General features: G+C 44.7%; 1 protein-coding gene across 2 annotated transcripts in view; it reads left to right on the forward strand.

Moving 5' to 3' along the window:
- The window catches only part of TWF2 (twinfilin actin binding protein 2), a 240,287-nt gene that overhangs the window by 188,096 nt on the left and 33,404 nt on the right, over nt 1-18,787 (forward strand). For both annotated transcript variants that reach the window (XM_069206605.1, XM_069206606.1), the window contains one exon: nt 11,560-11,681. In XM_069206605.1, the coding sequence (XP_069062706.1) occupies nt 11,560-11,681 (122 nt within the window). The remainder of the gene's footprint in view (nt 1-11,559; nt 11,682-18,787) is intronic.

Below are 18,787 nucleotides of genomic sequence, written 5' to 3' on the forward strand. Positions count from 1 at the left end.
AATACGCTAAAATGTGACAGAGTTTCTGTGGTTTCCTAAGGCCCCTGATATTCCATGTTATGCATTTAAAGGCCATTAGGAGGACTGGGGAAAAGATAACTTGCAGGGAGCCGGGACAGCATCTATAAAGGCAATCTTAGGCTCCTAGGTAGAGAATAGACATCAGGAACTAAGGGGCGAGCATGACAACAAAAAAGAGCAACCCCCAACCCACACTGGGCCCCAATCGCCCTGTGAATGTACTCCAATCAGACAACCCAATCACGTACAACAGCAGGTATCTATGCAGTGATACAAACTACAGGCCCAGCCTATAGTTCTATTTCTATTTTCTGTTTACAGGCCCCCGCAGTGCGCTGGAGGCCAGACCGCCTCAGATACTCCCCTTCGTATTGTAGAGGCAGATACCAAATGGTGTGCAGCGAGTCACAACATCCTTTAGTCCCAGGAATCTACCATGCAGGGCACTGGCTGTGAGGGAGCCGCACCACCTCCCCCTTCTGCTTATTCCATGCAGGAAGATCAGCTGCAGCAGTATGAGCAAAGGTAGGCTGGTTCAGTTAATACCACCAGGGCCAAACTCAGCAGTCATGCGGCAGATGGTACAGAGAGCCGTGGCGCCCCCTCACCTCTGCAGGCACTCACTCGGACAGTAATCTCTGCCAGCCGAAGTGTGCGGCAGTGCTTTCATAACAGCCGCTGCCTAAGGGTGAACAGGTCGCACTGCAGAAATGCTTCCTCTGGCACACACGGACCTGCATGCCAAAATTGAGCAATCCCAGCACACAGCCAACAGCCTGGCGGTGAAGACCGCCACATTATGAGTGTGGCGGGTTGGCCTCTGCCAACCCGCCATATCTCCGCTCATACTGCCAGGGCGGTCAGACCCACCAGCCCGCAAATGAGCATCTCTGACCCAGTGGTCCACAGAAGACCGCTGCCGGTGGTATTAGGAGCACCGCCACGAAAACCCTGGCAGAAAGGCTACTTGTGACAGGGAATTTCTTCTCTGTCACCGGCAGATGACTCTTATCCCCCCCACCCCCAACACACACACACACACATTCACCACAACACTTATACTCGCATTTCACCACAACACGTATGCTCGCATTTCACCACAACACGTATGCTCGCATTTCACCACAACACGTATGCTTGCATTCACCACAACACTTATACTCACACTCACTCCAACATTTATACACGCATACACTTACATTCATACACTCACTCAGGCATGCATACACAAAGACAACACCCACTCAAACACAACACCCCACACCCTACCACCCTCCTCCCCCGTCCCCGGCAGAGAGCGGGGGCGCTTCCACCTCCGGCATCGCCCTGCATCAGGACACCGCCAGGCCGTATTACAGATCGTAATACGGCTGGTGGAGTCCTTTTAGCTGGGCCGGTGGTGTACTGCCCCAGCGCCTCTGCCTGCCAGCACGACTGCTGCTCGATTTCCACCCAAAATGTGGCAGAAATCCAACAGTACTCGTAACATAGTGGGTGGAACACCGCCAGCACTGGCGGTCTTCTGGCACCCATAGCTTTGTCAGTCTTGCAAAAAGACCACCAAAGTCATAATGAGGGCCTTTGTGTGGGGGTTGTAGTGCTGCTTAATTGTGTCTCAGTGGACTTTGTCATAACATTAGGTTTCGACTACTATGGACAGTAATATATTTTATATCTTTAGATGCAAGTTGTCGTTCGTCCCACATGATGGAATGGTTTGCATGATTAACTCTGAATTAGGAAGATAACTCATTTTGAATGTGAAGAGGAATATCAACATCAGGGATATTGAACATTTGTAATTGAAAATATAAGTGAACATGCCTTTGGATTTGGGGGGACAAATTTACTGCAAGTAGGCTACAGTGGACAGAAAGTCAAGTTAAAGTCATAACATCTCGTGTTTTAGGGTGCTACCTGAAAATATGTTTTTTTGTCCTGATGATGACCCCTTAATGATTGGTTCTCTTTGTGGGGTCGAAATGTTGACACAACTCATTGTGGGTTAATGTATGATGAGATGGGTGACCTCAGGACACCTGGATTGAAGGGGTCATCTTTGCAGATCGCTTTAGTTTTTAACCACAGTTTTGTACGTATTGTATACATCACCTGCAATCTGTCACGCTATTCACGTTCACTGCGCAGTTACTGTAGGGGCACCTGAATAGACTGACTAAGGAATGTATTGTTGAAGAAATGTTGGTTGAATAAAGGGAACATGTATTAGATCAACTTTGTTGATAAAGGTAATAAATTCTTGCAGTGGAAGTTAAGGGCTACACTTCCTCCCTCGAGGCCTTGAAGCTTTTTGTTATATTTACACACCCGGGTCATACGTGGGTTTGCCTCATTGTGTGTGTGTGTTAATAATTAACCTGAGAAGACTCAATTCTAGTGGAAGTACCTAAATTTAAATTGCCTGTACGAGCAAACAATCATTATTAGAGATGGTTGCCTCCAATTGGCAATCATTATCAGCACAATTGAGGGCACTATATCCACATATGTCATCCAAGAATCAACATAAAGACCACATTTTTAAATAATTCCTGCACTAAAGTCATACTGGAGTTTATACAGTCCAGGATGGACTGTTGCAACACAACCTTAGGCTAAATCACAGCTAAGTCAAAGTTTTACTCTCCTATGTTTCTCTTACCATGATTGTTCCTCTTTTTATTTATTATAATCCATTTTTTCTTGCCTTTATCAGTATTTGTGTTTTTTTAAAGCACCCGTATATCTCTTTGATCCTGGCTGAGCGATAAAAAGTTTAAATCAAAATGTTAAGCACTTACTCCTGTATGGCTGCATGTATACCCTTAATTTATTTAATGTTAAGCGTTTGAGAATATTTAAGAGCTGCAAACAAACCACCAAAATGATATTACAGTAAAATGAGATCTCAGATTTAAACAGGTCAACTGGTGATTTTGGATTTGACCCTTGTAGAACCTTGTGGGATGCTGGTCTGGTGTGTGGTGGGTACCCAAGGTACTTACACCTTATACCAGGTATCCCCTCTTAGTGAAGTATAGACAGTGTCTAGAAGCCAGGCTCTCTAGAAATAGCTGTGGATGAGCAGCCAAAGGCTTATCTGGGAGACATGCAAAGCTCATGCATACCACTGTAGTCAAACAGCACTTACACACATGAAAAAAAAGAATCAGTTGTACAAAAATAAAGGTACTTTATGTTCGATGGCATCTGTCGCTGTAGATACGCATGTTTTGCAATAGCTCGCCATCTGGTGTTGGGCCGGAGTGTTACAAGTTGTTTTTCTTCGAAGAAGTCTTTCGAGTCACGGGACCGAGTGACTCCTCCTTTTGTGTCCATTGCGCATAGGCGTCGACTCCATCTTCGATTGTTTTTTTTCCGCCATCGGGTTCGGACGTGTTCCTGTCGCTCCGAGTTTCGGAACGGAAAAATTAGCTAATTTCGGAAGATTTCGTCGGTATTGTTGCGTTCGGGATCGGCGTACTTAGATTCAACACCGCATCGAAGATCGAAGAGCTCCGGTGCCCTTCGGGGTAGTTTTTCGATCCCCCGTCGGGGCCTGGTCGGCCCGACCGCGTGCTGAAGAACGCCGATGGAACGGACCCCGTTCCGTTTCTGCCCCAAATGCCACAATAAATACCCCTATACAGACCAACACTTGGTCTGTAACCTGTGCCTGTCACCTGAGCACAGTGAAGACACCTGCGAGGCCTGTCGTGCGTTCCGGTCCCGAAAGACACTCCGAGACCGTCGAGCCAGAAGACTTCAGATGGCGTCCGCGCCGACAGCCCACCGAGAGTTCGAGGAGCAGGAAGAGGAAGGTACCTTCTCGATCCAAGAATCGGACTCCGAAGGATTCGACGATACACAAACCGTGAGTAAGACGTCGAAAACCACACAGAGGAAGATTTACAAGGCCCAGGGGACGCCACTGCCATCAGGCCATGGCTCCACCCATAAATTTGGTGACCGACCGTCGGCACCGAAAAAGGCCCAAACAGTGCCGAGATCGTCCGACTCCGGTCGAGACACCGGCACGCAGCCTTCTCGGGACCGAGAAAGTGCTGGAGACAAGCCTCGACACTGAGATGCCGGGGTGGACACGGCTCGACGCCGAGACAGCGGCACCGAAGAAGATCGATGCCAAGAGGTTTCGGCCCCGAAAAAGAAAAAAGTCACCTCGGAGCCGAAAAAACACGCAGACAGGGTTTCGGTGCCGAAACAAACTGAAAGCGACCCAGCTTCAGGCTCTTATACAGAAGAGCACTCGCTAACCTCCCAAATGCAAAAGTATAGGTTTGAGGAAGAGCTACAATCAACTGATGTGGACCATACGCAAAAGCGTATTTTCATACAGCAGGGGACAGGAAAAATAAGCACCCTTCCCCCCATTAGAAGAAAGAGAAGGTTGGAGTTCCAAACTGAACAGACACCACAACCAAAAGTGGTGAAAAGAGTTACCCCACCACCCTCTCCTCCGCCCGTGATTAACGTCTCACCAGCACGAACTCCATCACACTCCCCAGCTCACACCACCATAAGCCAGGGTGACCAGGATCAAGACGCATGGGACCTATACGACGCCCCAGTGTCAGATAACAGTCCGGAGGCATACCCTACGAAGCCATCTCCACCAGAGGACAGCACCGCGTATTCTCAAGTGGTGGCTAGAGCAGCACAATTTCACAACGTAAGCCTCCACTCAGAACAGGTCGAGGATGATTTTTTATTCAACACACTCTCCTCCACCCACAGCTCATACCAAAGCCTGCCTATGCTCCCTGGTATGCTCCGGCACGCAAAAGAAATCTTTAAGGAGCCGGTCAAAAGTAGGGCAATCACACCAAGGGTGGAAAAAAAGTATAAGGCGCCTCCTACAGCCCCGGTTTTCATCACTACACAGCTGCCACCAGATTCTGTCGTTGTAGGAGCAGCTAGGAAAAGGGCCAACTCTCACACATCTGGAGATGCACCACCCCCAGATAAAGAAAGCCGCAAGTTCGATGCAGCTGGTAAAAGAGTCGCAGCACAAGCTGCAAACCAGTGGCGCATCGCGAACTCCCAGGCACTACTTGCGCGCTATGACAGAGCCCACTGGGACGAGATGCAACATCTCATTGAACATCTGCCCAAGGACTTACATAATAGGGCAAAACAAGTGGTTGAGGAGGGACAGACCATTTCCAACAACCAGATCCGCTCCTCCATGGACGCTGCAGATACAGCTGCACGGACAATTAACACATCTGTAACTATCAGAAGGCATGCATGGCTCCGAACCAGAGATTCAACAAGCAGTTCTCAATATGCATTTTAATGAAAAAGAACTGTTCGGTCCAGAAGTGGACACAGCGATTGAGAAACTCAAAAAAGATACGGACACTGCCAAAGCCATGGGCGCACTCTACTCCCCGCAGAGCAGAGGGAATTACAGCACATTCCGTAAAACACCCTTTCGAGGGGGGTTTCGGGGTCAGAGCACACAAGCCAGCACCTCACAGGCAACACCGTCCAGTTACCAGGGACAGTATAGAGGAGGTTTTCGGGGACAATATAGAGGAGGGCAATTCCCTAGAAATAGAGGAAGATTTCAGAGCCCCAAAACCCCTACTACTAAACAGTGACTCACATGTCACTCACCCCCTCCACACAACACCAGTGGGGGGAAGAATAAGTCATTATTACAAAGCATGGGAGGAAATCACTACAGACACTTGGGTTCTAGCAATTATCCAACATGGTTATTGCATAGAATTTCTACAATTCCCTCCAAACATACCACCAAAAGCACAAAATTTGACAACACACCATTCCAATCTCCTGGAGATAGAAGTGCAGGCACTATTGCAAAAGAATGCAATCGAATTAGTGCCAAACACACAAATAAACACAGGAGTTTACTCACTGTACTTTCTGATACCAAAGAAGGACAAAACGCTCAGACCAATCCTAGACCTCAGAGTAGTGAACACTTTCATCAAATCAGACCACTTTCACATGGTCACACTACAAGAAGTATTGCCATTGCTAAAACTACACGACTACATGGCAACTTTAGACCTCAAGGATGCTTATTTCCATATACCAATACACCCATCGCACAGGAAATACCTAAGGTTTGTATTCAAGGGAATACATTACCAATTCAAGGTACTGCCTTTCGGATTAACAACCGCACCAAGAGTCTTTACCAAATGTCTAGCGGTAGTCGCTGCACACATAAGAAGGCAGCAAATACATGTGTTCCCATATCTAGACGACTGGCTAATCAAGGCCCATTCGTTAATACAGTGCTCAAATCACACAAATCATATCATACAAACCCTCTTCAAACTAGGGTTCACCGTCAATTTCACAAAATCCAAAATTCTGCCGCGCAAGGTACAACAATACCTGGGAGCCATAATGGACACATCAAAAGGAGTAGCCACTCCAAGTCCACAAAGAATTCAAAATTTCAACACCATCATACAACGCATGTATCCAACACAAAAGATACAAGCAAAGATGGTACTACAACTCCTAGGCATGATGTCTTCATGCATAGCCATTGTCCCAAACGCAAGACTGCACATGAGGCCCTTACAACAGTGCCTAGCATCACAATGGTCACAAGCACAGGGTCACCTTCTAGATCTGGTGTTAATAGACCGCCAAACTTACCTCTCGCTTCTGTGGTGGAACAACATAAATTTAAACAAAGGGCGGCCTTTCCAAGACCCAGTGCCACAATACGTAATAACAACAGATGCTTCCATGACAGGGTGGGGAGCACACCTCGATCAACACAGCATACAAGGACAATGGAACGTACATCAAACAAAACTGCATATAAATCACCTAGAACTTCTAGCAGTTTTTCAAGCACTAAAAGCTTTCCAACCAATAATAGTTCACAAATACATTCTCGTCAAAACAGACAACATGACAACACAGTTAAGCCTGCTAGCACAAAACATTTGGCGTTGGGCAATTCACAACCAAATTCGCCTAATAGCACAATTTATACCAGGGATCCAAAATCAACTCGCAGACCATCTCTCTCGAGATCACCAACAGGTCCACGAATGGGAAATTCACCCCCCAAATTCTGAACACTTATTTCAAACTCTGGGGAACACCTCAGATTTGTTTGCGACAAAGGAGAACGCAAAATGCCAAAACTTCGCATCCAGATACCCACACAAACAGTCCCAAGGCAATGCCCTATCGATGAACTGGTCAGGGATATTTGCTTACGCTTTTCCTCCTCTCCCTCTCCTTCCTTACCTGGTAAACAAACTCAGTCAAAACAAACTCAAACTCATATTGATAGCACCAACTTGGGCAAGGCAACCCTGGTACACAACGCTGCTAGACCTATCAGTAGTACCCTGCATCAAATTGCCCAACAGGCCAGATCTGTTGACACAGCACAACCAAAAGATCAGACACCCACAACCAGCATCGCTGAATCTAGCAATCTGGCTCCTGAAATCCTAGAATTCGGGCACTTACAACTTACCCAAGAATGTATGGAAGTCATAAAACAAGCCAGAAGGCCATCCACCAGGCACTGCTATGCAAGTAAATGGAAGAGGTTTGTTTGCTACTGCCATATTAATCAAATACAACCATTACACACAACTCCAGAACATGTAGTGGGTTACTTGCTTCACTTACAAAAATCGAACCTGGCTTTCTCTTCCATTAAAATACACCTTGCAGCAATATCTGCATACCTGCAGACTACCTATTCAACTTCCCTATATAAGATACCAGTCATTAAAGCATTCATGGAGGGCCTTAGGAGAATTATACCACCAAGAACACCACCTGTTCCTTCATGGAACCTAAATGTTGTCCTAACTAGACTTATGGGTCCACCTTTTGAACCCATGCACTCCTGCGAAATACAGTTCCTAACCTGGAAGGTGGCATTTCTCATCGCCATTACTTCCCTAAGAAGAGTAAGCGAGATTCAGGCGTTTACAATACAAGAACCTTTTATACAACTACACAAGAATAAGGTCGTCCTAAGGACCAATCCTAAATTTTTGCCAAAGGTTATTTCACCGTTCCATCTAAATCAAACAGTGGAACTTCCAGTGTTCTTTCCACAGCCAGATACCGTAGCTGAAAGGGCACTACATACATTAGATGTCAAAAGAGCATTGATGTATTACATTGACAGAACAAAAAACATCAGAAAGACTAAACAACTATTTATTGCATTTCAAAAACCTCATGCAGGAAACCCAATATCAAAACAAGGTATAGCCAGATGGATAGTTAAATGCATCCAAATCTGCTACCTTAAAGCTAAACGACAGCTGCCCATTACACCAAGGGCACATTCAACCAGAAAGAAAGGTGCTACCATGGCCTTTCTAGGAAACATCCCAATGCAAGAAATATGTAAGGCAGCCACATGGTCTACGCCTCACACATTCACCAAGCACTACTGTGTAGACGTGTTATCCGCACAACAAGCCACAGTAGGTCAAGCCGTATTAAGAACATTATTTCAGACTACTTCCACTCCTACAGGCTGATCCACCGCTTTTGGGGAGATAACTGCTTACTAGTCTATGCAAAACATGCGTATCTACAGCGACAGATGCCATCGAACTGAAAATGTCACTTACCCAGTGTACATCTGTTCGTGGCATCAGTCGCAGTAGATTCGCATGTGCCCACCCGCCTCCCCGGGAGCCTGTAGCAGTTTGGAAGTTACCTTCAACTATTTATATATGTATCATCTCAACCTTAAATAGGTGCATACTTAGTCACTCCATTGCATGGGCACTATTACTACAATTCAACTCCTACCTCACCCTCTGCGGGGAAAAACAATCGAAGATGGAGTCGACGCCCATGCGCAATGGACACAAAAGGAGGAGTCACTCGGTCCCGTGACTCGAAAGACTTCTTCGAAGAAAAACAACTTGTAACACTCCGGCCCAACACCAGATGGCGAGCTATTGCAAAACATGCGAATCTACTGCGACTGATGCCACGAACAGATGTACACTGGGTAAGTGACATTTTCATTTTGGCACAGATTATCACAATTCACTAGACATGTGACAGAGACCCTCAGAGGTAAGTAATACACTAAATATATACACTAGCAATCAGAAATAGGCATAGATCAGGGACTGGGGATCCTTGAACCGGTGTGGACTGATTTATGCACAGAGGGCACCAATTGTTATCTTCAAAGGAAACCAGTTGCTTGGGGAGGCTACCCCTCCCAAGCTAGTCACACCTATTTCCAAAGGGTGAGGGTGTTACCTCCCTCTCCCAAAGGAAATCCTTGGTTCTGCCTTACTGTGCTTGATCAGATCAAGCAGCAAGAGGGGAGAAACTTGTCTGAAGGGTGTCATCAGGTAGGCTGCCAGAGAAACCCTGTAAGACTGGTGGTAGCAATGCAGGGGGTCCTCTAAGGATTGGGGTATGATTCCAACATGTTTAATAACAAACATGCCCAGGTTCGGAGTTATCATTATGTAGCTAGACATAGGTAGTGACCTATGTCCAGTACATATGTAAAGTGGCGTCCCCGCACTCCCGTCCAGTAAAATGGTGCTGGAGTTTGTGGCGCACCTCTGCTAGTGCAAAGGTGCCCTCACGTGCAGGTACCTACACCCTGTGCTCTGGGCTGAGAGGGCCTACCATAGGAGTGACTTACAGTTACCTGGTGTAGTGACCTCTAGTGAAACCGGGTGCATGCACCCGGTTCACGCAGACTGCAATCTCAGGCCTGCTGAACCCGTTCCATAGGCCCCCTGTGTGTGGCAGAATAACTGCTGCAGCCCATTAGGATCCCAAGGAACCTCAGTGCCTGGGTACCTAGTACCACATACTAGGGGCTTACATGGGGGCACCAGTATGCCAATTGTGGGGAGAAAATTTTACCAGTAACCAAATTTAGAGGAGAGAGCACAGTCACTGGGGTCCTGGTTATCACAAACAAAAATGATGGACGGAGTGTTGAAACCCCCAGTAACAGATCTGGGTTTAATCCATCGGTTTTTTGCTTGCCACGTCACCAGAGTTCAGACCCAGCCATATGCAAATCAGTCTTGACCCCACTCTCAAAAGTAGGGGTAACCAAGCTAGAAGAGGCCACTTTCCTACAAACCTCAAAGATTATAAAATCATGCCCGACAATAAATTAAAAATCAACCACAACAAAAACCTGAAGATTGGTGTTCAGCCCAAAACTTTGTTGAAGTACATGGTATATTACTTATGCTGAAATTAAACTGACAAAAGAATATAAGTAAATGACAATACAAATTGACTGTAAATTGACATTGGATCCTTCCATGAAGGCTAAAGGAGATTCACTTAAAACCTTTAATAATGCCCTCAGAGGTGATAATAATTGTGGCAGTTTATCCTTGTGTCTTTTAATACTATCACGTGATGCTTAGGTTACTTCAGTAGTAGCTTATGGTGCAGATCGTTGTTATGGTTCAGGTTGATAAATGGAAGCAGCACTCTGGTGGTGCTTGCTTCATTTACGATCTTCATTTGCAATTGAAGTTAATAGAAGGAATTGAGAGTAAGGCCAAAACCGATTGCTGCGTTATTCTCCACTCTATGCTGGCTCTTTACATTGAGATGGCTGTTTGTTGTTTTGTATTTGGACTGAATTCATTTGTTCCCAGTTGAGAGGTACAGGAAGTATTCTTGGTACTGCTTGCTGCTGATTGAGTTATTTATCTTGGGTCCCAAATTAAGGAGCTTAACATGTAAGAATTTGCAGCAAGGTGAACTAGCCTCCCTTGCAAGTAGCAAGTCATTTAGAGTATACACATTGTATAGGTTTGATTATACAGATCACACTTTACTAGACTGTCTTTTTGAAAAAGTTGATTAAGATGCGGTATTTAAAATATAAACACTACTGTGCCTGAGTCTGCATCAGCTTCCATTTCTCAGAGTAGAGGTGCCTAGTTGGAGACATGCACGGAGAGTAGACAGCTTAAAACTGTTAGAAACCCACTTCATTACTCAAGATAATACCAGTGGAGCTGAGATTGTGTAGAAGATCACAAATAAGCTGTAAAATAATGCAGACGTCACATTTGATATACTATTTCAGTTTTTTACCTTTCAAATAAACATTTAGTGATTTCTTTTTTTTGTTACTATTTATTTTTACTTTTGATGTATTTTCATGTATATGCTTGGCAACAAATTCGAATAAATGTCCCTGTAATTAAAAAGAGAAAGCATACAATGGAATAGGCTAGCACATTTGACAGTGAAAGTCAGAGACTAATTGATGCTCATTGGCTTTGTGTCAAATATCGAGGTGACACGTTTTTATCAAGGGGGTGAGTGTTTGCTTAATGTAATAACCTTTAAATTATCATTAGGACAACAAATTGATACACATTTAGAGGCTGTGTTTGTGACCATTAGTCAGGGCTTTCCTTCAAGACTATACCTTGGTATTCCTACACCACAGGTATACCTTTTGGGGTTAAGCCTTTCCAAATGATTGTTAAATTGCTTACCTATCTTTACCTTTATTTTTTTCAGTGTTCATTTACTCCATGCCAGGATACAATTGCAGCATCAAAGAGCGGATGTTATACTCCAGCTGCAAGAACCGTCTGCTTGACTCTGTGGAACAAGACTTGCAGCTAGAGATTGCAAAGAAGGTGATTTCTGTTTGCCAATGGTTGACTTAGGACACAGATGTATTTTCTTTTCATTTAATTTATGCATGTTATAATAATTTGTATTTACATTTGCAAAAATATTGATGAACATGGAGACCCCTCCAGAGCTCTGCCTTCCAAATTAAAATACCAACTTCACACAACGTCTGCTGCGGTGACTCCATAATTCCTCCGATGATTATCCTTTTGAATCGAGATATATAGTTTTGACTGGCACATTGCACTATCATCGCTATATCCTCTAGGATGTCGTCATTACCTGAAATTCGCTAGCTGTCCAACAGAAGGGCTCATTGTGTCTTAAACTTTTTGCCACTATCTGTAATCCAACAAGCAATGTTTTCCATAGCTATCCTTTGCCATAGACAGTGTAGCCATTATTAATCATGAGTATCATGTTTTATGATGTTTAGCAACAGTCTACATTTCACTAAGAAGCAATCATGTAATCCATCATTCCCCTTTGGGAGTTCATGTGTAACTGCCTCTGGACCGGTACGCCCACATATATCTCTTATGCCATTTAAGACAGCACAAAACCAAAGATTCCTTCCAATGTTTGAAACATTTCATCTAAAAAATTATTCTTTGCATTTATTAGGTTTTTTTTTTTAATCTAAATTGTACAGCAGAGTTACACCGCTGGTACCATCAATGGAATGAGTCAGGTTTTTTTCCTTTCAAAAGCTCAACATAAATATGTACAATTCTGAAGGGAACTAGGACTAGCCATTATTTTTCATCTGAATTTAATCAATGTTTGTTAGGTGGAAAGAAAAAGTGCTAAACGTTTGGTAAAGGGACTAGTCTGAAACTTAGGGTGAAGCACACAAATTGGCATGTTTAAATACAAAACAACAAAAGTGAAATTGAATTGCGTGGAACCATAATACTATGTGTGCTCTTCTAAGTGAGATATCCAAAGTAAAGTTACATCTGAATGCCAAAAAGCAGAGAATACCCATGAAGCCAGAAATAAAAGTATGAAAATCCATTTGAACAGTTTTGAAAATTTGTAAGTAACTGGTTAATTCTTACAGGTCACTCCGAGAAGATATTACTGAAAGTGTGGCAGTCAAATGTAGGAAGCTGGCCTGGTGTGTGATGAGCACCTGAGGTGTTCTCCTTATACCAGGAGTTAGGTGTAGATAGTGTCTAGGAAGCCAGAGCTCTCTAGAGGTAGCTGTGGATGAACAGCCAAGACTTATCTAGGAGACAAGCAGAGCTTATGCAATAACACTACAGTCGCACAGCACTCACACACATGAAAGAACCACACAGTGTTACAGAAATAAAGGTACTTTTTTATGGTAACACAAATATTAAATACTGTATAGGCAATACCCCACTAAGAGGCGAGTAAACACACTGTTATATATACACATTAGAAGTCGGTGATTAGTGTAGAAAGCAATAGCAAATAGTAAAAACAATAGAAAATAGTGGAGGCCCTAAGGGGAGACCAAACCATATGCTAAGTAAGTTGAATGTGAAAGGCAGTCCCCCACCCAAGGAAGTGGAGTCTGTAGAGGGTAGATGTAGGAATTAGGAAGCCCAATGGTAAATACCAGGTGGTGATGGGCCGGGGAGTGGTTACTCCCCTTTGCATTGTCCAGTTTCACATCAGAGCAGGGACCGGAGGTCCCTGGACTGGTGCCAACCGGTTAATACAAGGAGGGCACCAAATGTGCCCTTCAAAGCATACCAGTGGGTTGGGGAGGCTATACCTCCCAAGCCATGTAACTCCTAATCCAAAGGGAGAGGGTGTTGCTTCCCTCTCCCAAAGGAAATCCTTTGTTTTGCCTTCCTCTGCTTGAGCTGGTCAAGCAGCAGGAGGGCAGAAACCTGTCTGACGGGTGGCAGCAGCTCGGGCCACCCGGAAAACCCCAGAAGACTGGTAGGAGCAAAGCTGGAGATCGTCTAAGGAGCCCCCAGAGTGCTTGGAATCATACAGCTAATACTGGCAACAGTATTGGGGTATGATTCCGACATGTTTGATACCAAACATGCCCAGATTTGGAGTTACCATTATGTAGCTGGACACTGGTGTAGTGACCTGTGGCCAGTACCAGGTAAAATTACTTTCCTGCACTTATGAAATCCATGGAAATGTAGCTGGAGTTCGTAGGGGCACCTCTGCTTGTGCAGGGGTGCCCTCACACACAGGTAACTGCATCTTGCCCTCTGGGCTAGGAGGGCCTGCTAGAGGGGTGACTTGCAGTGACCTGTAGTGAAAAGGTGCATACACCTTTTCACGCAGGCTGCAATGGGAGGCCTGTAGACTCATTTGGCATGGGCCCCCCGGGGTGGCACAATAAGTGCTGCAGCCCATGAGGAGCCCCTGTTATCCCAGTGCCGTGGGTACCTAAGTACCATATACTAGGAAGTTAAATGTGGGCACTAGTATGCCAATTGTGCAGTGATTAAAGTCCCAAGCAACCAAATTTAGTAGGAGAGAGCACTTGCGCTGTGGTCCCAGTTAGCAGGATCCCAGTGAACACAGTCTAAACACACTGACAGCAGGCAAAAAGTGGGGGTAACTATGCCAACAAAAGGCTACTTTCCTACAACAAAGACCTAAAGAATATGCACGTGGCGTTGGAGACAGTTGTGCACAAACGTGAGGATGAGAAATCTACTGCAGCAGTGTAGCTGGCCTCTTTTGTATGGAAAAGAGGGTCACTGTAATCATGCTTGATATGGCAACAGTGTGGTTAAAGCTTGAAGCATTGCTGGTGTGGGAGTGGAAAGCGCTGAAGTAGAAGTGAAGCAATAGGCAGACTTTGTGATCGTGCTACCTGCACTCTTGCAGCCATGGAAGGTAGAATGGAGCTATTCAGCCAGAACCAGAAAATATTAGGGTCTTGGGATTTCCAAATATTTTGATAAATAATTCACTGTTGAAGTTGATGGGAAGGTATTAGCTGAGCAGCTAACACTTGAAAGCTAACTTGTGGACTTGTTTCAGATGGATGTAGATTACCAGCAAGAGCACCTTCCAACTCTAGCACAGGAAGCAGTGGTACTAGAGTGATGACCGGTACCGCTCCTGATTTGCGTGAACATATACTTTAGAAACGTACAACTATGTAGCAAAATCTCCCTGTCAAGGGGCGGAGAGCTTTTATATTTGCTGACTCATATACTGGGACTTTGGCATGTAGAAAAGATCTCCAGGCTGTGCAAACAGAGCTTGTAAAGGTAGGATATTAAGCTTCTCTTTTTAAGGTCAAGCCTGCGTCGCATGCGCTTGCGAGACGCTTTAGGAGTTAGAAAAGGGCTCGGAGCCCTGTTCACATCACGTCAGTTGTCTTTCATTGTTTCGTGGGCTTGCCTGTTGAAATCTGCTTGCTTTCATTAGTTGAAGGCACACATACCTCATGCCTTTTTCCGGTGGTTAGCCCTCCTCAAGCACAGCGACCAAGTACTGGAAACATGCGAGGCTCGCTGTTTCCCTTCTGGTTTGTGGACTATTTTTTATCTTTAGTTAGCAGCACGATCCTGCTTAGCAGAACTCGAGCGCTTAGCATAACATCAACCCTGTTATACAGGGAGTGCAGAATTATTAGGCAAATGAGTATTTTGACCACATCATCCTCTTTATGCATGTTGTCTTACTCCAAGCTGTATAGGCTCGAAAGCCTACTACCAATTAAGCATATTAGGTGATGTGCATCTCTGTAATGAGAAGGGGTGTGGTCTAATGACATCAACACCCTATATCAGGTGTGCATAATTATTAGGCAACTTCCTTTCCTTTGGCAAAATGGGTCAAAAGAAGGACTTGACAGGCTCCGAAAAGTCAAAAATAGTGAGATATCTTGCAGAGGGATGCAGCACTCTTAAAATTGCAAAGCTTCTGAAGCGTGATCATCGAACAATCAAGCGTTTCATTCAAAATAGTCAACAGGGTCGCAAGAAGCGTGTGGAAAAACCAAGGCGCAAAATAACTGCCCATGAACTGAGAAAAGTCAAGCGTGCAGCTGCCACGATGCCACTTGCCACCAGTTTGGCCATATTTCAGAGCTGCAACATCACTGGAGTGCCCAAAAGCACAAGGTGTGCAATACTCAGAGACATGGCCAAGGTAAGAAAGGCTGAAAGACGACCACCACTGAACAAGACACACAAGCTGAAACGTCAAGACTGGGCCAATAAATATCTCAAGACTGATTTTTCTAAGGTTTTATGGACTGATGAAATGAGAGTGAGTCTTGATGGGCCAGATGGATGGGCCCGTGGCTGGATTGGTAAAGGGCAGAGAGCTCCAGTCCGACTCAGACGCCAGCAAGGTGGAGGTGGAGTACTGGTTTGGGCTGGTATCATCAAAGATGAGCTTGTGGGGCCTTTTCGGGTTGAGGATGGAGTCAAGCTCAACTCCCAGTCCTACTGCCAGTTCCTGGAAGACATCTTCTTCAAGCAGTGGTACAGGAAGAAGTCTGCATCCTTCAAGAAAAACATGATTTTCATGCAGGACAATGCTCCATCACACGCGTCCAAGTACTCCACAGCGTGGCTGGCAAGAAAGGGTATAAAAGAAGGAAATCTAATGACATGGCCTCCTTGTTCACCTGATCTGAACCCCATTGAGAACCTGTGGTCCATCATCAAATGTGAGATTTACAAGGAGGGAAAACAGTACACCTCTCTGAACAGTGTCTGGGAGGCTGTGGTTGCTGCTGCACGCAATGTTGATGGTGAACAGATCAAAACACTGACAGAATCCATGGATGGCAGGCTTTTGAGTGTCCTTGCAAAGAAAGGTGGCTATATTGGTCACTGATTTGTTTTTGTTTTGTTTTTGAATGTCAGAAATGTATATTTGTGAATGTTGAGATGTTATATTGGTTTCACTGGTAATAATAAATAATTGAAATGGGTATATATTTTTTTTTTGTTAAGTTGCCTAATAATTATGCACAGTAATAGTCACCTGCACACACAGATATCCCCCTAACATAGCTAAAACTAAAAACAAACTAAAAACTACTTCCAAAAATATTCAGCTTTGATATTAATGAGTTTTTTGGGTTCATTGAGAACATGGTTGTTGTTCAATAATAAAATTAATCCTCAAAAATACAACTTGCCTAATAATTCTGCACTCCCTGTATAGTTAATTAGACTTTTGCCAGTTACGTAGATAATTGGACTTTTGCTGATCGGTTTCATTACAAGCGAACAGTAGCAGCGCTGTTTTTTTTTTTTTTTTTTCAATTTGGAAAGAAAAATCCGGTTGGGAGTTTACAACTGCTAATAGCTGTAACTCTGAGAAATGCGAGACCCTAGTGCATTGCAAATGCTTGTTTTATATCTGCAGTGCCTTAAAGTGACATAGGATGGCAAGAATTTCATATTGACACATGTGTATGTCGTAAAATTGTTTCTGGAATCTAAGAAGGCAGACAGCGTGTTGTTACGTGTGTTGGTGAATATGTGAGCACCTGAGGGAATGTTTGATCACAGACATATCCTGTTCCTCCCGTTTGGCACCTGTAGGCATGTGGTGTTGGGGAAACAAAGTTGCATTTGATGTGGGACTATTTTCTGGGGAGGTGCCACAGTTGTGGGGTGATTCCTCCTATGTATTTCACTTTGTTCCCTTTCTGTCAATGTTAGATGTTTACCCCTTCACTCAAATCTTTTTGAAATTGTTTCATATGCAAATACCGTATTGAATTTGTTTTCTCACTTCTCCACTCCTGTTTCCCTTTACTTCTCTTGTATTTTCTTGTTCTGTTCCAGTCAGCATTTGATCACAGTACATGTTTATATGGCGTACAGTTTGATTTAAAAAAAGTTGAGTGACGAAGTATGTTGTACTTTATTTGCACTGCTTGCTGGAGTCTTGTTAATTGTTGGATATGTTGTAGTTAATAAAAAAACTGTTAGTTTTATAAACAGTGAGAGCATGAGACAGACATACCTTTCATAACATGATGAAGCATCGGGCTTGCAAGTGAGGAGGAACAAATGAAATCAGTAGCCAACACAGGTGAAACACAGATATGTAGCACGAATCAGCTGGGGGGAGCTTGCTACATTTTCCCAAACAAAGACCATACAAAAATGCATCATAATATCAATCAGACATCAGTGTAACACAACAGCGTGTCCCAGTTCTTCTGTTCTTCTCGCTGCCCATCATTACCTACAACCCCCCCCCCCTCTCCCCCCCTGCCTAATTGCCAAAGTGCCCCACCAGGTAGTCTCTCAAAGGTTGCCAAATGTTTTTGGGGCGGGAAGTAAAGGAGCTGGAGGGACGCGTATAGTTCCCTATTTGCGTCACAGTATATGACATTACAAATCCAAGCTGCCACTGCAGGTGAGGTCTTGGTCCCCCAATGTATAGCTGTCATTCGTTTAGCAAGTAGAAGTGCCAGGACAGTGAACCATCTGGTCGTTTTTGTGTCATCCACCACATGTCCCAGTAGGACATGAAGCGGGTTGGGTTTCACTGGCCCCCCCACCATGAGGGAGAGACAGGAAAACACCTCCCCCCAGTAATCCGCGATGGTGGGGCGCAAGTCCACATTATATGCGCAAAGTCCACCATGGGCACTGGACCTCTGGGGCACGAATGCGAACGTGTGCTGTCCATTTTAGAATGCGCCACGTGGTGACATACACAGAGAAATTTATAATGAAGTAGTCGATGGTGGACGTTCAGGGGTATATGGTGTGTTGGTGTGCAGCAAGCCCTCCACATTTATTAGAGAGTGGCCACCCTAGGTCGGCCTCCCAACTACTACAGAGTTTGAGATCATGTGTCCAGAAAAGGTCTAAGCAGGCAGTGTATAACCTGGAGAACAGTCTGGTGTCGTTCGTGTTCGCAATAAGCAGCATAAGGGGGTGGGGGAAGCAATCTGGTTCAAGCTGATATGTGGGAAGCAGGACGTGCAGGGTGCTCTGCAACCTACTAAGGACAAGGTGATCCATGTGGGTTGCTGCCTTAAAGCGTGCATCCTAGGTTCTAGAGAAGATGTGGTCATCTGGGAACAGATCCCCCATGGTATGCAATGACAGGGCTGGTAAAGTACGCTTAACTAGTGCCTCATGTGAGTGGAAGCCATGGGTTATCAGCC

This window comes from Pleurodeles waltl, chromosome 9, assembly GCF_031143425.1.
Source record: "Pleurodeles waltl isolate 20211129_DDA chromosome 9, aPleWal1.hap1.20221129, whole genome shotgun sequence".
Taxonomy (NCBI): Eukaryota; Metazoa; Chordata; class Amphibia; order Caudata; family Salamandridae; genus Pleurodeles; species Pleurodeles waltl.